Source organism: Hoplias malabaricus, chromosome 11 (assembly GCF_029633855.1).
Source record: "Hoplias malabaricus isolate fHopMal1 chromosome 11, fHopMal1.hap1, whole genome shotgun sequence".
NCBI classification, from domain to species: Eukaryota; Metazoa; Chordata; class Actinopteri; order Characiformes; family Erythrinidae; genus Hoplias; species Hoplias malabaricus.
This window is the reverse complement of record NC_089810.1, coordinates 18,784,553-18,804,075: the sequence shown is the minus strand read 5'-3', so window position 1 is coordinate 18,804,075 and position 19,523 is coordinate 18,784,553. Positions and strand designations below refer to the sequence as shown.

Here is a 19,523-nt window from a genome sequence, read left to right as displayed (position 1 = left end):
CAATATCTCGCATTGAGTACCATCTTAACACAATACACTGACGGGTCTCTAAAGAAAGCTTCTGTCTGGTAATTTTGAGCCTGTAAGCAAGCCAATAACTGCTGATGCTTCAGATACTAAACTAACCTAGACTGTCATGCTCTCATTTAAGGTCCCTTATTAGTATACTGTTTTAGCAGCTGTACGAAATAGTAAAAGTATTTCCTAACAACTAATTAGTCTAATAACATTCTTAATTAGAACTGGCAGCCATACCAGGATATTGAGACAGCGGACTGAGACTTGCTGATAATAGGACTATATGCAAAACAGGCCTCTATGCAAAAATAGATCTTAATACAAACATTTTGTAAAAATGATCTAATACATTTAAATTAATTGTGTAATGGACAAAACTGTTTGTGAATTGCATGAAAATGTGTTTTCCTTTGGAAAAGAGGGAAATAGTAAATTTGCAAGCACAAAATGACACTCAATGGGGAAACAGTGTCCTGCTAAACGTCAACATTTTCCATATATAAAACTGTCAATAAACCCCTGTGAACAGAGGCTTTTGCTTCAGAGTTGTATATAATAGGGAAATGAGACATGAGCTTCATAAATGATGCTACAGGACAACATCTGACTGACCAAACTAAGTTATTTATTAGAAAGACAGTCCAGGGAGCAGCGCTCCCACAGAACTCTACCATTGGTTAGAATGTTACATGCCAAATATACAGTCCTATACATAAAAGTGCGGTGTCACAATTAATAAGCAGTACATTTATTTGATCATTCTTTCTGATTAATTATGCATTCACTGTCTTGTCCTATGTAACACACTGGGTCTGAAAAACTAACGCAACATCACAGATGATGCTGGCTTGAAGTTCCTCTAAAACAGCTTTTAAAGGCACTTTCACAAGTCCATACAACAGATTTACATGGACACACTGACAGAACAGCAATCAGGGGAAGATTCTGCTACTGTGCACAGCTGTGTAGGGCTAAATATTTTTCCAGGTCCATATGAAGCCCTGACACAAATAATCAATCTAATAAAGCATTTTTTTTGTCTTCAGTACACCTACTTAAAAAAAAAAAAGAAAAAAAAAAGTATATTAAAATGTTACAATTCAACAGTTAGTCATTTAAAAGGCAAAATAATTGTTTAATATACATTATGAAAGTTATTACTTTTATTTTCCTTGAAGTCTAGCTCATAACATTGCATCAGTAACAGACTTTTTTACTTGAATATAAACCTAAATTTCTATATGGGCATGTTTTTTGGTTATCAGTCAAACACAAACACGCACACACACACCATTCAGACCCATATAAGCTCAACCTATGCTTTTTATCTCATTTGTTTATTTTTAACTGCATAAATAGTTTGAAAAAGGCCATAAATATTATTTATAGAATGTACGGCAAATTATGTGCAAAGGAAACACATTTCTAATTACAAATGGCTGCTTTGATTTATCTAACCACTTTGATACGATTAATGGTTTGGTAATATTTTTATCTGATTTAGATATACCTGGAAACAATTAAATTATCAAAAGGGCACTACAAATTATAGTGTGCCTCATATTTGAAAAATATTTCCCCAAATACAATGCATAAGTGAATTTACAAAATGCCATGAGAGTTATTAACAGCCATTGCAGTTCAACACATTAGGCAGTTGGTCACATGAACCCGATTAGTTCCTAAAGCAGACACACAGCTAGTAGCATGTTGAAAACATGTAAATTTTACAGTAACAGTCAGTGAGTCCATGGCTATTGGCATCATTCCTTTGTTTGGTGAAACTACAGAAATATTGCCTTGAGATTTCAAGATTTAAAAAACTATTTGCATATGACATCTAAGAAAAAAAAAAAGTGTTGGAATCGACACTCTACAGTTAAGAGGTTTTAAGTGAGAGAATGTGATTTACGCATTTTGAATAGTGAAATTTGTACCATCTCTAAGAGCAGTGCATGGAGTTATTTATTAAAGCTTGTCGCATCTAACCTCAAACTGTTCCTAACCATTATTTAATAGGAATTGTAGATTTATGTGTTTCTAACCAGAAAATAGTTCAGGATTGGTGTGATTGTGGTTAAAAGCTTTTGAAAAAGCAAAGCATTTTAGCTCTTGTTATTTTTTTTCTCTAATTATATAATCTAAGTCTTTGCAATAAGGACTGTACATAATAAAGTAAGAAACATCTATTTTATTAGGCAAATAATGGTTATTTAAACTTCATGGATGGTAACTGCACATATACATAATATTACTATGATTACTATCAAAAATATAATATTCCAAAGTAAAGCCCTGCACACACCATTACACTTTGGCCCAAAAAAGCCAACTGCCTTTCAGAATGAAGAAATAGCAGCCTTTTTAAAACACTGTCAGAGACAGGGATAGCTTTTCATGTGGCAGTGCTGCTCTATTACTAGTAAACCACATTCACTGCTTATTAACTCATCAGCTGCAGGCTCAGGTCCATTCCTAACATAGAAAGTACATATCCCATAATCCAAAGGCTGTAAACAGAGAAACAACAGACCCTGCTTTGTTTCTGTATTATTCACATTTAGCAGTCCTCTAGTGGATAAAAACTAACTACCAAAATTGGGTTATCCTAACCACACAGGAAGCCTTTGTGATTTGTTGCTTTCTTTAAATCATTTTTTCTTAACCTACTCACACACAGAATTACAGGAGACCTTAACATGTTCTATGTACATGCAAAATGCTCTCAGGTGCAGATCACCAGAACTGCTTCCTACATACAGCACCTGATTTATATCAGAATTAAGAATGCCTCTGTTTATTGTTGTAGACTGAACAGCAGGACAGATCACATCTAGAATGTTGAGAAAAATTACAACCCTTCAACCAGGTAAATATGTATCTATAGTCAAGTTTAATTCTCCATTTGTCCATGCTCAGGCACAGCTGTCCTTGTTACAGTTTATAATCGACCAGTACTTTATCTATAGCACATGGATAATACCTTACACTACTATGTAAACAACTCGCTCCCTGTATTGTTTTCAGCTGGAATTCTTAGCTCCTGGGTGAGATGAGTCCTCTGGCTCATACCGATTACTGCTAGGAGAGAGTCAAATCTGGAGCACAATCTGATATTTCAGGACTTGGATCAGTCATCCTGCAGAATATGCAAGGAATATTACAGAGTTGAATAACCATAAATGAAAGCCAAAAGATGTTCAGTGGCATTAAAGCCCACTGAAGTACTGCTCCCACTGCATTTCCTCATTTCCCGTTGCTCACATGGTGCAGGATTTGTCCAGGGGATCGTGGGGTGGAGGTGCTGGCTTCTGGGCCGAGCCAGTTTTGGGGAGCATAACCATGGGTTTTGGCCGGAGAGCAGGAGGCTTGAGCTGAACTCCCATGCGTGGGGTGGAGGTGGGCTTAAAGGTGCTCATAGTGTCACTGGAGGAGCTGGTGGAGCGGCGCATGGGCAGGTCCGCAGCTGGCGGACGCAACAGCAGAGCAGGCAGCTGGCTCAGAGACTCGCTGGAGCTGGCCGGCGTGGGAGCATTCTTCACCTGCTCCAGGGTGTCCAGCACAACATCAGGAGCGTGCTTTGCTGAGCTTTGCCTCTCCAGCTCCCGAAGTTCATTCAGAGCTGTGTTCATAGTCTCCTCGATATCCTACGGAGAGATGATTACATCCAGTCAGAAAACTTACTAGTGTATTGGATGACATACACTGTATTTGACACTGGAACATATAAAACTGCACAAACATTTATTAATTAGTTAATTAATTAGTTGGGCAATATGGCAATAATTGTTTTTAGATTTTTTTTTTAATGTAGAATATTGAAATATACAATATATTTAGCATCTATTACATAGTATTTTTGGTAACTACAAAGAAAAGAGGAAAAATAGGTATAAATGCATATTTAAGTATCATTAATATACGAGTTGTTTACAAGTTATAGAGACAAACCATGTCTTTGAGGTGTGTCGGGTTCAGTCTGGTATTTAAAAGAGAAACAGACTCTCATGATGTGAATTTGTACAGTGATGTTGATTTACTGAATGTGTATATTATATGCTCAAGTTTAAAATGATGATTACCATTTAAATTGGGTCACATTTCTGGTTTTGTGCATCTTGTTCTCTTTTAAGCATTTTTGTCCTGTTGGCACATTTTTTTTTTTTTTTTTATTGTTAACCTGTTACTTCTCATCCTACATACATCTGGATAAGCTGAAGTATCACTATAATAATGCTATAATAATGTAACTGTAATTTTAAGGTAATATATTACCTAGTGTTGCTTTAACAGACAATTGGACAAAGAATTTATTCTATTTGTTAAATGTAAAATACACACATATAAACGTATAATAGTATCTTTAGTTTTAATCTTTAATAGTTACAATTTTTCAAGTGGAATCTTTGCACATTCTTGCTGTATACAAGACTTGAGCTGCGCAACTCTCTGTGGTAACCGTTGTCTGATTCTCCTCTTCATGATGCGCCATACATTTTCAAAAGGAAACAGATCTGACTGTAGGCAAGTCACTCAAGTACATGTAATATATGTCTATAAAGCCACACTGTTGTAAACTGTGTGTTGTAAAAAGGGCTGACATTGTCCTGCTAAAACAGATATGATGTATCTGGGATAAGACAGTCTTGATGGCAGCATACGTCCCTCCAAAACAAAAATATAAGCCTCTGTGTCAATGGTAGCTTTACATATACACAGATTTCCTTTTTAATTTTTCATGAAACATTTTGCCATAAGGTAATGAGCAATTACCTATTTTCACTTGTAAAGATGAAGCATTTGGCGAATGCTCATTCTATACCCTTTCTAGTCCCCTGCTTTGACTGAGTGTGTTGCAGGCAACAGATTCTAAATTTGTTTATGTTTACAAAACCCAATCAGGTTTGTTAGAGAAAACTTTTGTCCTTTTATCGGTTACATACAAAGAGTTTAGAAGAATTTACAAATCACATAATTAATTGCATTTTAAAAAATGCATGAAAAGTTAGATGTTTAGTAGTTTTTCTAACCCCAGGACAGTTCTCATTTATTTGCCTGGCTTTCTTCAACTGTCCTGAAGAACAGCTAAGAACACTGGAAAGCAACCATCAATCAAACATTTGTGATCAGGTGATTATGTAATATTTATATGAACCCCAGAGATGCATAAAATGATACAATTCATGAGGTCATACCACTAGTTGCAATCTTACCATGCACAATAAAACATTACTTAAATAAAGTAATAATATTAGTAAATAACAAGGATTAGAGACAGAGAGAGAGAGAGAGAGAGAGGGAGAGAAAACGGCAATGATGGGCAAAGAGACGAAAAATACTTTATACCCATCATGCTTGTCAGCCTGCAGACTACCACAAATCAGACTGCAATATAATGATTCCACATTTCCTCAGACTGCTCTAATACATAGAGATGTCAGGAAAAAAAAATGTGAAGAGCTCCCAGCTGACAGTCAAGTAATGGATTCAGCGAATGTCCTCTGTGTGAACTCAAATGTTGTCATTAGCGTACTGCACAGCCTTCTACTGAAGCTCAGCATCATCAGCACAATCACTCTTTCTTATTACTGATATGCTAATAAGAGCCCAGCAAGAATCTGAGCTAATTATACAGTATTACTCGACAAACTCCAGGCCCCATATTGCCTGTCTCGCAGTGGCTGCTCCACATGTGCATTTGCAGCACACACACAAGATTGTATATATTTTTGCTATCAAAGGAAATGCACAAGTAACTATCCCAATCCACAGTAGATCTGATTGTGTTAAATGCTATGTGGATTAAGAGCCAGTAGCACAAGATGTTTCAAGACTCACAATCATCCCATGAAAAACCTGATCTAATGGTTAACTGAAATTTTGTAAACATATAACAGCTGTTACTGTAAGAACCAGAAAATAACTTTGAGAAACTGGAATTTCAGCCAGCCAGGCATTTCAGACAGCTAGAATTTCTTACATCATGAACATAAGAAACCAATACCATCAACTTAGGAGACAGGGCTAATGTGATTAGATAATGTCTTTGATGGATAATGTAATCTGTAACTGAGTAGAAACCATGCTGATACAACCTGCCGTTTTGTACGTGTGCATAACCATCTGTGATGCCTAGAACATATCCCATAAGTGGCTGGGGTTTGTATTGTGTATTTATGTGAGATCTAAATACGCCTGTGTGTCTATGTGTGTGTGTTGGAGCAGTGAATCATTAGTAACAGGAGGCAGTCACTGACTATGTTACAGGGCAGGGCCTGCAGAGCATGGTGTGAGTGGCGTCGTCGCTCGCCTCCCGCTGACCTGTGCGATGCTCTCAGGGTCTAGACCCTTGCCGTGAGGCTCTGAGAAGCCTGTGTACTGGCCCGAAGATGTAGAGCGGCGAATTGGGGGGCTCTCCATCTTTTTCAGGGACTCATGACGGCTGATGTTGGTCAAACTGCCATGGCCCACACGCCGACGTCTCTCAGGGCTGTCCATGGGCACAGGACCTCGGCTACGCAGCAGCTCTCGTGGACTGTAGTGACCCAGCACGGGGGATCCCAGGTCCGGGTTACCATGGCTACTGTGGCTTCCATGGCTACCGTGGCTACCATGGCTGCCATGACTCTGGGAGGGGTGGACCATGCAGTGGGCATCACTGGGTCGTGCCGGGGGTCTACGGGTTGGGGGGTCACTCCGCTTCCTGTGACGGCTGAGAGAGCAGGAGGAAAATTTGAAGAATAACATTAACTTCACTGAACTGAACTGACCCATACAAATTCATGAGTTGGTAAGTTATAAAGATTTAAAATTAATCAAACTGTAGAAGAATGGCCAGTGCAAGTTCCTAAGCAAGCTACATTATAATCTCTTACCTTTCAAATATAGCTCTTTGTATATAATTAAAAACAGTCTGGCCTTCAACATATGTTTCTCTTTAGCTCACGCAGTGAGAATTGTTCATGTTTTCATCATCATTCTGACATTTTAGCAGCAAAACTAGATTTCAACAGCAAACTGTTAACAGGTTAATCTGCTAAAAATATTCACTAGTATAAGTCACTAGTCTAGTTGCAGTTTAAATGTTAAATATACAACAGATACAGAGGTGAACCTAGCAATACTGACTATATACACTACTACATAAAGTCAAATAGGAAGGTTTGGATATCTCATGGATATACATTCATTCATTGTCTGTAAGCGCTTATCCAGTTCAGGGTCACTGTGGGTCCGGAGCCTACCCAGAATCACTGGGCGCAAGGTGGGAACACCCTGGAGGGGGTGCCAGTCCTTCACAGGGCGACACTCACTCACACACTCACTCCCATGGACATTATAGAGTCGCCAATCTACCTAACAACATGTGTTTTTCGGAAACCCACGCGGACACGGGGCGAACACACCAAGCTCCTCACAGACGGTGACCAGAAGCAGGGCTCAAACCCACAACCCCAGGATCCTGGAGCTGTTACAGTGACGCTACCTGTTGCACCACCGTGCTGCCCTCTCAATATACATGCATTTCCACATTTGACCACAACTACATATCTCTGCAGGCCAGAGACCAGCAAGTGGGTGGGAAATACGGGCCGGAGAGCAGCATGTGGGAGCATACACAGGAAGTAAGCAGATACCAGCAATTGGGAGGCTATGATTAGGGTCGTGGATAGGTTTAGAGTTAGGTTGCCCCTTCCACTTGGAGGTGCCTCCGGCCTGCAGAGATACCCCTCTCCATTTGACGGCAGCAATGTGTAGTGTGTTATTTGACCAGTAGAGTGTGCTCTACACTACAGTAAAACACTCCTTTGGCACTGTTTTGGAAAAGGAGAAACTTTTTCTTTTATTATTTTATTTTGCTCCAGTGTCCACTAGACGAAGATGGGTCACCATTTTGAATCCTGGATCCTTTCTAGGATCCTCATCTTATTCTGAGTCTTTCTTTGCCAGCGTCACCTCAACTTTCTCATTTGGGGCTAGGGCAATGAATTCTGTAAAGCTGGTTTGTGACAACAGCTGTAAAAAAGTGCTTTATGGAAAAAAATAGAAATGAATTAAATTGCTACTTTGCAATGGACTGGTGCCCTATCCAGGTTGTGCTCCTGCCTTGCACACAACTGTTCTGGATAGGCTATGGCCGCACACTAACCAGGATCAAGCTCATACAGAAGATGCATAAATGAATTACTTTGATTTCACTATGAGTGTTAAATTAAGCTGGTGGTTTATAAAGTGACCCCACACGTAAAGAAGCAACCATTACACTGACATGTGTCAGCATTATGGGGGATTGGGGTGGGGCAGGGTGTGACATGAATTGTGCATAAACTGATTCATTTAGAGACTAAAAAGCAATTTAATTCTTTATCTCATGAGGTGAAAAACAACAATAACAGCTTCAAATCAAATCAATGAAACATACTATAACAACTATAAAACTGTGATCTACATACAGCAGAAACATATGAATATTGTAATGCAATGCTTAAGTGGTGTTCTAAGTTCTGTTACTAAACTAAAATATAACTAACTATACCACGTCTAACAAATAAGCTTCTTCTCTACAAGGAACAGCTTTGACAGATCTTTTTAGGAGATCACCAGAAAATCATATTTTAAGACTTGAATACTTATTTTAGCATTCTGTTTACTGCAATTTATTGCATCAAACAAAAAGCTCTCGCTTTCCTGAAGGTAGTATGTTTTTAACCGTACTCATGGAAGGAGAAGGATGTCTAAATAAAGACAAATGCAATGAATGATTTAGGAGTGTGGAGACACTACTGCATGTCACAGATGGGAGAGAGAGGCACACTGTAGGTTAGAAGACGAAATGAAAGCCATGTGTGAGAGGTTTCTGTAAACATAATCATTTGAAAGAATAAACACTAACAAGAAGTGCATATAAATAACGTGGTAAATATGCACCCAGCTGAGTTATAGTCAAATGTACAGGAAGAATCATGTTCTCACCGTGAGTCATGAGCTTGCTGCCATTCAATTTACCCTTATTATGTTCGATTCCTGACATGTCATGACTGATAGCAATCAGTTAATGGTGAATTAAATGGAAGATGGAAGTGAGATGAGAGTATGCACATGCTGAGCCACCTCTACCATTTGTGTGTTTTTGATATTTGACACAATGAACTAAGATTATAATATTAACATTGTAATCAGTAAAGGCATTATTGGAAGGGTTGAAAAATACTAAATCATATGTAATTTAATAAATGAACATGTATCCTAGTATATAATATTTGTACTTTACTCAAAATTTTAAATGAGTACCTTTGCTTATTTTCCAGAAGTAAAAGCATTTTTTTTAATTTCTCATATTTAATATACTTGAAAAATTATTGCACACTGTAAAAGTCAGATAATTGTATGATGTCACTACATGTCTATGCGTAACAGCTTTCATACAAGTAACTACTGCCTATTAGTCACAGAAATTACTTTAACATAAAAACCAGATTCATGTCTTTTGTCTGTTTTATATTGTACACACTGGAGTATGCTAACATACAAATCATTTTTACTTTAACTTAATTTGACCAAGATTTAAATACCACCAATGCTTACAGTTAAGTCTGCAAGAACATATTTGTTTAAAGAAAATTTTAAATAGTGCAGGCTAAGTCTGAACTATGACTAAGGGATATGTTGGAAGATGTATGTTTATTGGTAAAATAACAATGCCATACTGTGACTTTATGCTAAAAGCTATACCTTTTGTCACAGGGGGCCACAACTCCATAATGTCTGCCTTTTTGCACACACTGTATATAACATTTCTTCAAAAAGTTTGAATAATTGCTATGAGGATTTGATTACATTCAGCCACAAAAACACTAGTGATTTTATTCCACAGCTTTGCAGTCCACAAGCTGACACTTGGCACTGGGTACTGTAACCATGTGCTCATGTGCAATTACTTCTCATCCTACTGATGATGATTTTCTATGGAGATTGTTCAGGCCGTGTATTCTTGTCTAATATTACACTGTGCTTTCACATGAAGATGAACGGAAATTAATATAATAACTGAGCATTAACGTTGGCTGTGTAATGTTATCTCACCTGCTAATATAAACATCAGGCACTCTATCTGCAGGAGAACCCAAATCTCTGTTGGAGCACTTTTCATCTCCTCCATGCCCACTGCTGGCCTCACTGTCTGCCTTCTGACTCAAAGTGTCCGAGAAGGCATCGTCCCTGAGTCACAAACCACAGGAGAACAAAACCCTGTTTACTCACTATGGTTATTCATACTTGTAACATATGATGTGCTGATTCCAGGCAGATAAAGTAAATGGAACAAAAGTTTGAAATATACAAATAAATGAAAACATTATGTCTCTGAGTTTGTGATTGTAGTGGATAAGGGAAAACTGTTAGCATAACAAGGAATTTGGATGGATGCATTCTTCATGAAAAAAATATATTTTATGCTGTAAACAATGATTATGTTAAAATAAAACTGCATTTAAAATATACAGTAATGTTAATCAAATACAATGTGCAACCCAATGTTTAGATTTTAATGTGAAGTGAAAGAAAGCATTGCAGTCTGCATTACAAAGCCACTGGACTGTGTGTGGATTCAAATTTATTATCTATTACTAAAACACAGCTTAACATATGTCTATATACCACACATAACCAGTATGGTAGCATCAGTGAGATAAATCGTGACTTGCACTTAATTCACCAGATTCTGCTGTCTAATGAGTTTTTCAGTGCACTACATCAGTAATGGCATCGTGTCAGATGTATCTGTTCTTCATATCAGTGTATTCCTGGCTCCATGCTTATGGAGGAAATCCTGTGTGGGAGCTATCCCACAGACTTCCTATCCTTCTAAATGTAGCTCATTACAGGACAGAGTGCCTGACATCATCTGCCTCCAGCCCACCCTAGCCTGGCCTGTAAATTCTCTCAGCCTCACCTCCATTATCTAAGAACACACCCAGCAGCTGAGAGCTATGCCATGAATTATTGATGAACACACACATAAAAATGATGGGATTGCTTTTCCCTGTATCTGACGTTTCTCTGCCCTTTGCCTGGATTACAAGCAATACGGTGATACAGTAAATATAGAGATAATAAGAGTCAATTTTGCTTCTACTCAGTGGAAGAACTGATCTGTTGATTATGGGACAAAGGCTGCTAGGGCAGCAGTTGTCAAGGCAGCGGGATTTGTTTAAGGAAGAGTTAAGAGTGGAGTAAACTGCAGTGTTGTAATTAAAGAGCAGAAGACTAAGCTCTGAATAATCACCGAGAGTTTAACTACGATTAGCACTCACCAAGATTCTATTTCTCCTTGAACGTCATACTTTAAAGCTCAGTTACGGATATAAATATAGAGGACACCAGACAATAATATAGATTCACTGTCTAGACAGAACCCTGAATTTCTCCTCTTTCATTTATGACATGATTTCAAAACTGAACTATGTGGGCGTTAATATCAATGTAATTCTTAAATAGTTGCAAAACAGACTGAAATCATGATATAGACAAATATGTGAAGAATTAGATGTAAAAGATGCCCCAACTCCACTGTCCAGTTATAGGAAAGGACCAGATCTTAAGCACTGAACACTTTTCAGACTTTGAGCAATGGCATGCTCTGTGCCTCATACTCACATATCCTGAACGACGATGTACTGGTGAGGCACCAGGCCGTCAATTCCATTGTGTCTGCCCTCCCACCAGTCTTCTGAAGCCCGCTGGTAAAGCAAGAGAGATGCCCCCTTCTTAAAGGAGAGCTCACGGGCCGAACGGCCCACATAGTCGAATTTGGCAATAGCTTCTATGGGCTCACCCTCTGCATAGAAGATATAGGGCACAGACATAAAAAAATATTTTAATCTACTTTATATTGATGTATTACAGAGGCTCTAACATTTAAACTCTTAAACGCCAAGGCCACCTTTGTAATTTCACACTTCAACTTACACCCACATATTGGTTCCATGATAGTTTATAATGTGTAAGCATCACAGAATAAATATTCATAACATAAATAAATGAAAACAACCTATAACACAAGGTTTCATTTTCTATATAGGGTCGTAGTTAAGAAAGAAACTGAGGGATAGGGTAAGTATAAGGTTAATGTTTGAATGAGGTCTCCTTTGTGGATTTGAAAAATAAAATCAAAAGACTTTGATATAAAGTTGTCTTTAAAGTGATACCATTAACAGAATAAAGAAAATAAAAACAAACTGTAGCATAAGAGCGAATATTTGGAAGCAAATTTTGTACCTAGACTTTTCATCCTGGGAAGAATCTATGGCCTGCATGCATGTGTGCATCCACTGATTTCAGTGGTAGCGACAAACTGCACATAATCCCTGAAGGGGCAACAGGCAGAACCATCCAAGCTCTGGAGCGGATATTTATAGAACCCACGTGGAATAAATCCATACAGTTCATGTCACCAGACACAGGGGGCTGCGCTGCCTTGGTGTAGAACATGGAATGTGAATAGTGGACTGTTAGTAATCCGTGTATGAATAATAGTGTCTGAATGCAGTGATATTTCTAAGTTCAATAACTAGCCTCAGTTCCAGGTTTTGCTGTGGTGACCCTCTTTATGTAAGGACATAACAACGACAGAGGGCTTCAATGCATGTAAAGTAGCAGCAGTCCTGGCAGCACTGACTGTTCCCATCCTGAGCTGTCACATTAGCATCGTGTCCTGGCTGCGATCAGGAGCTCTCAGAGACGACACTTAAACCCAATGCATCACACAGCTCCACAGATAAACAGTAGATCATCAAATCATTTGTGTTTTTCTGCACAACCTACCATATATCTACAGCTGGATCAAGATATGGCGAATAAAGTCACTTATAAGTGAAAAATAATGTTTCTGTAAAACCAAATTTGAATAACACAAACGCAAAAAAATACAGACAAGAAAGCAAAAGCAGAGTCTTAGGTGTACAGCAGTGAAGAAGCACAGCCAATGAGAGCTGGGCAAGTGAAAAGCAGGGCTAAAAATAGCTGCCGCTCCTTTATCTCCCAAACCCCATTAAGTCAGACAGGGGGTCCCTGGGCACTGACTCCACTGCTGCTACATACACACTGCACACCATGGAAACAGGTGTGCAGAAACAAAAACAAGAAGAGGAGCAATTAAATACATAATTGCTCTTATACAGAATCACTGTCATAAAACTTAAGTTCATTATTATATTTAAGACTCCCACAGCATTTTGTGCAAGCCATTTATGATGAATAAAATATATATACATAAACAAGCCTAAAATTACACCAACATAATTTTTCTGACATATAAATATACTTTTAATATGTGAAGATATTTGTTTTTGTTGCAAAAGATTAAAACCCCCCCACTAATATTCATATATACAGCCTTAATTTTACTTTCAACAAGAGCCAGAGTATCTTCAAAACTTAAAATCTGACATGACAGATGTTTTAAGTAGCTTTTATGGACGTCATGGCTTAAAAATAAATACATGTAGGAATGTTATGTGATTAGATTTATTTTTTATGCTGTTCATAATCATGTTTATGAGGCCCCATGTTGGGCCCACTGAATTAATACATCATTGATGCGAACGAGAAGAAGGGCATGCCTTTCTCTTTGTCTCCGTCTCAGGGGTGACAGTTAGATTGCATAGTCAATGGGTCATGTGATGAGCAGGAATTTGGTCTGTCTCAATTAATAGGCCTAATGACAGGCCAGGCACTCTCGTAATGAAGGTGATGGAGGTGGGGGTTCAATGTAGTCCCATGTTCCAGTCTCTGTCTCATCTGTCTGTGTTTTTATCTGGACCTCTGTCTGATGTACACACACATTCATTGAGTGTCCTCAGCTGGCTTCTCCACACAGTACACAAACAAAAACAGAGGCAGTCCTTCAGGTGGAGGTCTGCATGCACACACACATATATACAGAAGGACACAATCATTAATGCTAAACACACACAACAAAGTGCCAGGGGAGCTGAAGCACAGAACATTCTGGAAGAATGGCTGCACCCTCCCTCTAGCCTGGGGTTGCGGACCTTAATTTAACTGATGGGACTTACTGGGAATATGGCTGAGAGATGAATAATTTTTATTTCACAATTTGCAAGAGCGGAACTTTAAATACAAAAGAGCTTGAAGTTTTATTAAAGATTACATCAACAACACTGTCTAAATACTCTTGAGATGTTTAAACAATTTCCACACAGTGCATACTAGCTGCCTGTAGATCAGAAGCAACAAAATATCCATATAATACGTCAACATAATCATAATCTTCCCAATATTAGTTAAATTTCACAATCATCCTGAACCTTGGAGTATTTTGAACTAATATAAGATTATTGCTAATCTTACCTTATTCGTTAGAGACACTTGGCTTTTGTTGTCATACATATCTTATACTTTTACTATCCATTGCTTTGTTGTTTTTGAATCACTTCCCATTTACATTCTCTCTCTCTCTCTCTCTCTCTCTCTCTCTCTCTCTCTCTCTCTCTCAGCAGACACACAGCTCGAGCTTTACTATATTTTGAGGGGGTACTTAATGCACATGGACATAACCCTCTAACTGGTTAGTAATATGGCATTTTTAAGAGAACGTTTTACAGATGAAATAATACTTACATGTTTAACTTTGGCAACGCTGGTCTAGGCATAAGATTCTCTATCTCAAGGCCACTTAAGAATAACTAAAGAAATGTAGAAACATACCTTCCATTTAATTAATGGAAATTTCCATACAGGAGATTCTACATTCCACAGTATAATTCCAAAAGTATGAACAGCTTTAATGAGGGATACAAAGAGCATGACACAGTGATTTCTTCCAGCCATTGATAATGTGTAGTACCTGCTCCACTGCACCCATCACATCCTCCAGTTAAACACACTCTGTCATATGGGCTCACTGGTGATCTAGAGGAGAACCAGTGACTCATGTTATGTAGTGAAACTAATGACACACAGCTTTAACGTTTCCAGCTCTCTCACACTCACTGAGAGCTTCAAACAGGCCGTGCACTGTGAACTGTAACTGTACATCAATGCCAAAGATTGTTGAACTGTGACTTGGGGGCATGGGTGCATTGACCACTATGAAGAAAACAGGTGGGTCAAGTCCAACACTACATCTTAATACAGATTGCACTTGCTAATATTACTACATACGTAATACTACATTGTACTTATTTTATATAAATGCATAAACCAGTTTATTCCAGTTTATTAGTACTCAGTACAAATGAAGGGGACATATTATTCCCCTTGTTTCACAATATACAGATGAGGTCATATTTAAAAAATACACCAAGTTCTCTGCATTTCGTCTGTCTCTTTTGCTCTATTTACCCTCTTCTCACATGCACTCTCACATAATTGCAAGTACAGAGCCGTGACTGGATAGACTTGAGTGTCCACTGCAGTGATTGGGAACACTCAGTGGATGAGACGGGCAAACTCTGTGCTAGTTATTTACATAAGATTCAAGAACAAATCTAAATTATTCATGTTATTCCATGATTTCAGACTTAGGCAGATAACATAAACAGGCTGGCTTTTAGTTTGTGGGTTTGACAGAACTCCGGATCCCCAGATTAATGAGCTAAAACACTAAACCGTTTTTTTTTTCCTTAATATGTTCCCTTTAATTCTATTTATTACATGTTCAGTAAACATGTCGTTTCTTTCCACGAAATGCACTGACTGACTTCATCTAAAATAAAAATGCACAGCTCATGCTTTTTTGTTTTTTCTTCCCTTATTTCTGGGCCCATCCATCTTCCTTACTCTTACCTCTCCACTCAGATGCTGAGATCCCCCCCCCATAAGTGTGCTTTTCCTCTCTAATAGCCGTCTCTGTACATTCCATTTCCCCTGTATGAGCAAATAGCTCTGACTGCTCTGTAGGGGTTGGCATTGCTTAAAATGAATTTCATCTCAGTTAGAACAATAAAATACATGGAGAATGACTAGCATGCAGAGTTATTAAATTTCTCAGACAGACAATGCCCATACAGAGTAACTAACGCTCTCATGACCAAGGCAGATGTGAGACGGTGATCTAAGGTTCAGGATCCAAGTCACTGATCTGCAGCCAACTGTAACTGCCCGATGGGGAAAAGTTCTAGAATGACAATGATCATGGAGTGACAAACTCCATATATTCTTTTGAGGTAGATGATTATCGGTCAGTAATAGCAGTAATCCGCCCCCAGCATCTCATTATGAATGGCGTACTGTTCCACGGTTGGTAGTTTGTGCGTAAATGGATAAGAACTTAAAAGAGGTTGATGAGGCAAAGCAATCAGTAGGGTTCAACTGAGTTTGAGTGCCAGGATGACCACCCTCTACCTCATAATCACCCCACCAAGGCTGAAATACTTAGAACAAAACCATGGCAGCGGAGATTTCAGACTTTTGTAGGCTAGTGATGAATGGTGCCAGTAAGTGATAGCCTACATCTGTGGTAACATGTGGAAAATGCAGCAAATCAGAAGTTTCTGTGGGTCCTGATGACTAGACAAATAAACAGATTCGAATCATGGAGTCTGAATGGATACATATGAATCACAGGGTTTGAATGTGCAGTGAGGGGAACACAGAAGAGAACAATTCGTCTGCATGCTGCTAAGGATCTGTTTATGACTGATGAGTATAAATGACTGGCTTGTATTTTGCATCATCAGAACAAAGCAGGGGTAAATAAAGTCTGGATTCTGTTTCAGTTGCCATGGAAATGGGATTAATTTTTTTGGCAGTGTTTGGAGAATCACTAATTAAACAGATGATTAAGATGGGGTGTTTGGTATGGACACTGGCGCCTGACATGGATCAAGTTTAGAACAACTTGTGTGAACTTCCTGCAATTTTCCCATCAAGGGGTCTACATACACCCTGGCATGAGAATACAAGTTCACAGGAGTCTGGAGTCTTCTATTTTAAAGCAAAAGGGAAATATTTTAATAATTTCATTATTTTTGTTGTGGTATTGTGAAACATTTGAAAAACCTTACAAATGAAATTCTGTGCCGAATGTCCAAATACAATTTTTGATACATTCAGATGTCAGTATACGGTGATCCATCGTTTTTCGCGGGGGATGCGTTCCAAGACCACCCGCGAAAAACGAATTTCCGCGAAGTAGAGGAAAGATATATTTTTATGTATTTAACGAGTATTTGGACTTTTAAAACCCTCTCTGTTACTGTTAAAAACCCACCCTTTACATTAAACAGTCATTCTATAATGTTTTTCAGCTGGAACTACATGTGATATCCTACCAGTTTCTTTAATAGAGTAATTCCTAAGCTGTGACTTAGCGTAAGTAAATCTCACTCAGATGTGGACATGAACAATACATGTACTGTACGTAAGAAATACTTGTAAATGATATATTTTGTCACCTACAGGCCTAGTCTAATACATGTAAATAATAAAAAAAGCCCCCTTGAAAAAACCCACGAAGTAGCGAATCTGCGAAAGATGAACCGCAAAGTAGCGAAAGATTACTGTAAAGAAATTCCCGTGCTCATCTTTAGTTCATGACCTGTATCAAAGTTGTCTTCAGGCTCATTCATGTAAAACACTTGTTTTGATTCCCACTGGGAAATAAATTGGAAGGTAACTGAAATGTATGTAATAGCTTCATCTCTGCTTTTCAAAGAAAAAATTTTGCTTCAGTGTGGAAGTTTGGAAAATTCAAACACCCTTTTGAACTCATAATAAATTCATGGTTAAAACATCAAAGTTTAAGGAACCCAACAGTGACCACACATGATCTGTTTGAAGAGCCTTAAGAAAAAACAAAAGTTGACTTCTTTCTGTTCCCATATGAGTGGAGTTCAGTTTCAGAGGAAAAGACAGGAAACATGACTATTTTATTATCGCCACAGTCATCTCATGAAATTTATGTGATGTTTATGGATCAAAATCTGTTGAAGCTTATCTGTACATGTCCACCTTTCCAATCAATCTTTATTCCCTAGATATCATAAGCTTTATTCATTACTAAACCATAAAAAATATATGTAAATAACCTCTGACATTACTGGTTGCTCTATAATAATGCCTAAATCAAAAACTAGAAACAGTCCTTCAAACTTCAGTATTAATGGGGAAAGACTAAAAGGCTATAGACTGAATTTGCAGTTATGGGTATGTATGATGGTTTTCAAAATCACAAAACAATAAAATTACAAACAGACCTTCTAGACAGGGGAATTGTAATGCTTAAACTGCACATAAAACTTAAAAAAAAAAAAAAAAAAAAAAAAAGAATATATAAGACATCCCTATGAACACCACCACAGAATCTGCTCATGAAGAAAAAATTTATTTTTGCACAATATTTTGTGAGGACACTTGAGCTTGAACAAGTTACTCTGTTTCCCAGTACTTGTGTTTCTCTCCTCTCAGGGGGATTAGAATATGAAAGGATGACCAAAGCTGGCCTGGCCCAAGTTCCTTGTCCCCATTGCCAAGTCATTTCATTAAGAGCAATGAAAAATGGACTTGGCTACAGATGCCAGTAAATGTGAACTGTGGATACTAAAAGTATTCAGACTCTACCACATGCTATCAACAAAAAGTATTAAATTCAACATTGAGCATTTCTCAGCATAAAAAACAAGAATCAACATGAACCCAACCGTAAGCATTCACACTATGTTCCAGAGTTCCAGGGGAGAGCTGGAATTTCTGAGGTGCTTTCCAGCTCGTGATCACAGCAGCATGCTCCCAGAATCTTAATATAGCACTAGAGCTCAAGGGAGCTTTTCAGAGTTTTGTTTCTAAGATGAACACGAACATTAATAATAGTGATGCTCTTTTGCTGATTAGAATAGAAATATGTTGGCTTATATTGGAATGGGGGATCACCACTAATACTGAAAACACACATTTGATGTCTTCCTACATATTATATGAATCTGATATTTGTTTAATATTGTATTTGATTAGAAACTTAAAGCACACTGACCATCCTCGCTGGTGTGAATCTCTGCTCCTCCATCCTGATCCACCTCTTCTAGTACTCCATGTTCACTGTAGGGACTCTCACTGCAGAGGACACAACAGCACTGAAGACTCATGCCAAGACAGAAATGCCAACTACTATGACAAAAACACACCAATTGAACCATACACACTTCATATGAAACTAGCCCAAAAATATCATTCTCTAGTTCTAAGGCTTCATTTATTTCCAATTTTTTATTATATTATTATATTAATTATATTATTATATTATAATATTTTATATTTTATTTCCAATCTGTCATGGCACCAGCACACCAATGTTCTGTAGCTATTACAGTGTGCAATTCATGCACTTGGATGATAACTTTGCATGCATGTGCAGATGACTTAATTCAGTAACAAATTTAAGATCAAATTCAAGTGCAATTTATAAATCAGCATTCTGGTTTAGACTTTAAGATGCCTGAGGTAAGAATAAAGGTCATCAAATCAGCTGTTCATAGGTTTGCCTTCTC

General features: G+C 38.0%; 1 protein-coding gene across 3 annotated transcripts in view; it reads right to left on the bottom strand.

Moving 5' to 3' along the window:
* Nucleotides 1-635: 635 nt before the first annotated feature.
* Nucleotides 636-19,523, bottom strand: part of srgap1a (SLIT-ROBO Rho GTPase activating protein 1a) — a 96,272-nt gene continuing 77,384 nt past the window's right edge. For all 3 annotated transcript variants that reach the window (XM_066684548.1, XM_066684550.1, XM_066684549.1), the window contains 5 exons: nucleotides 19,010-19,089; nucleotides 11,674-11,854; nucleotides 10,102-10,236; nucleotides 6,340-6,730; nucleotides 636-3,665 (listed from right to left, as the gene is read on the bottom strand). In XM_066684548.1, the coding sequence (XP_066540645.1) occupies nucleotides 3,279-3,665; nucleotides 6,340-6,730; nucleotides 10,102-10,236; nucleotides 11,674-11,854; nucleotides 19,010-19,089 (1,174 nt within the window). In that variant the 3' untranslated portion in view covers nucleotides 636-3,278. The remainder of the gene's footprint in view (nucleotides 3,666-6,339; nucleotides 6,731-10,101; nucleotides 10,237-11,673; nucleotides 11,855-19,009; nucleotides 19,090-19,523) is intronic.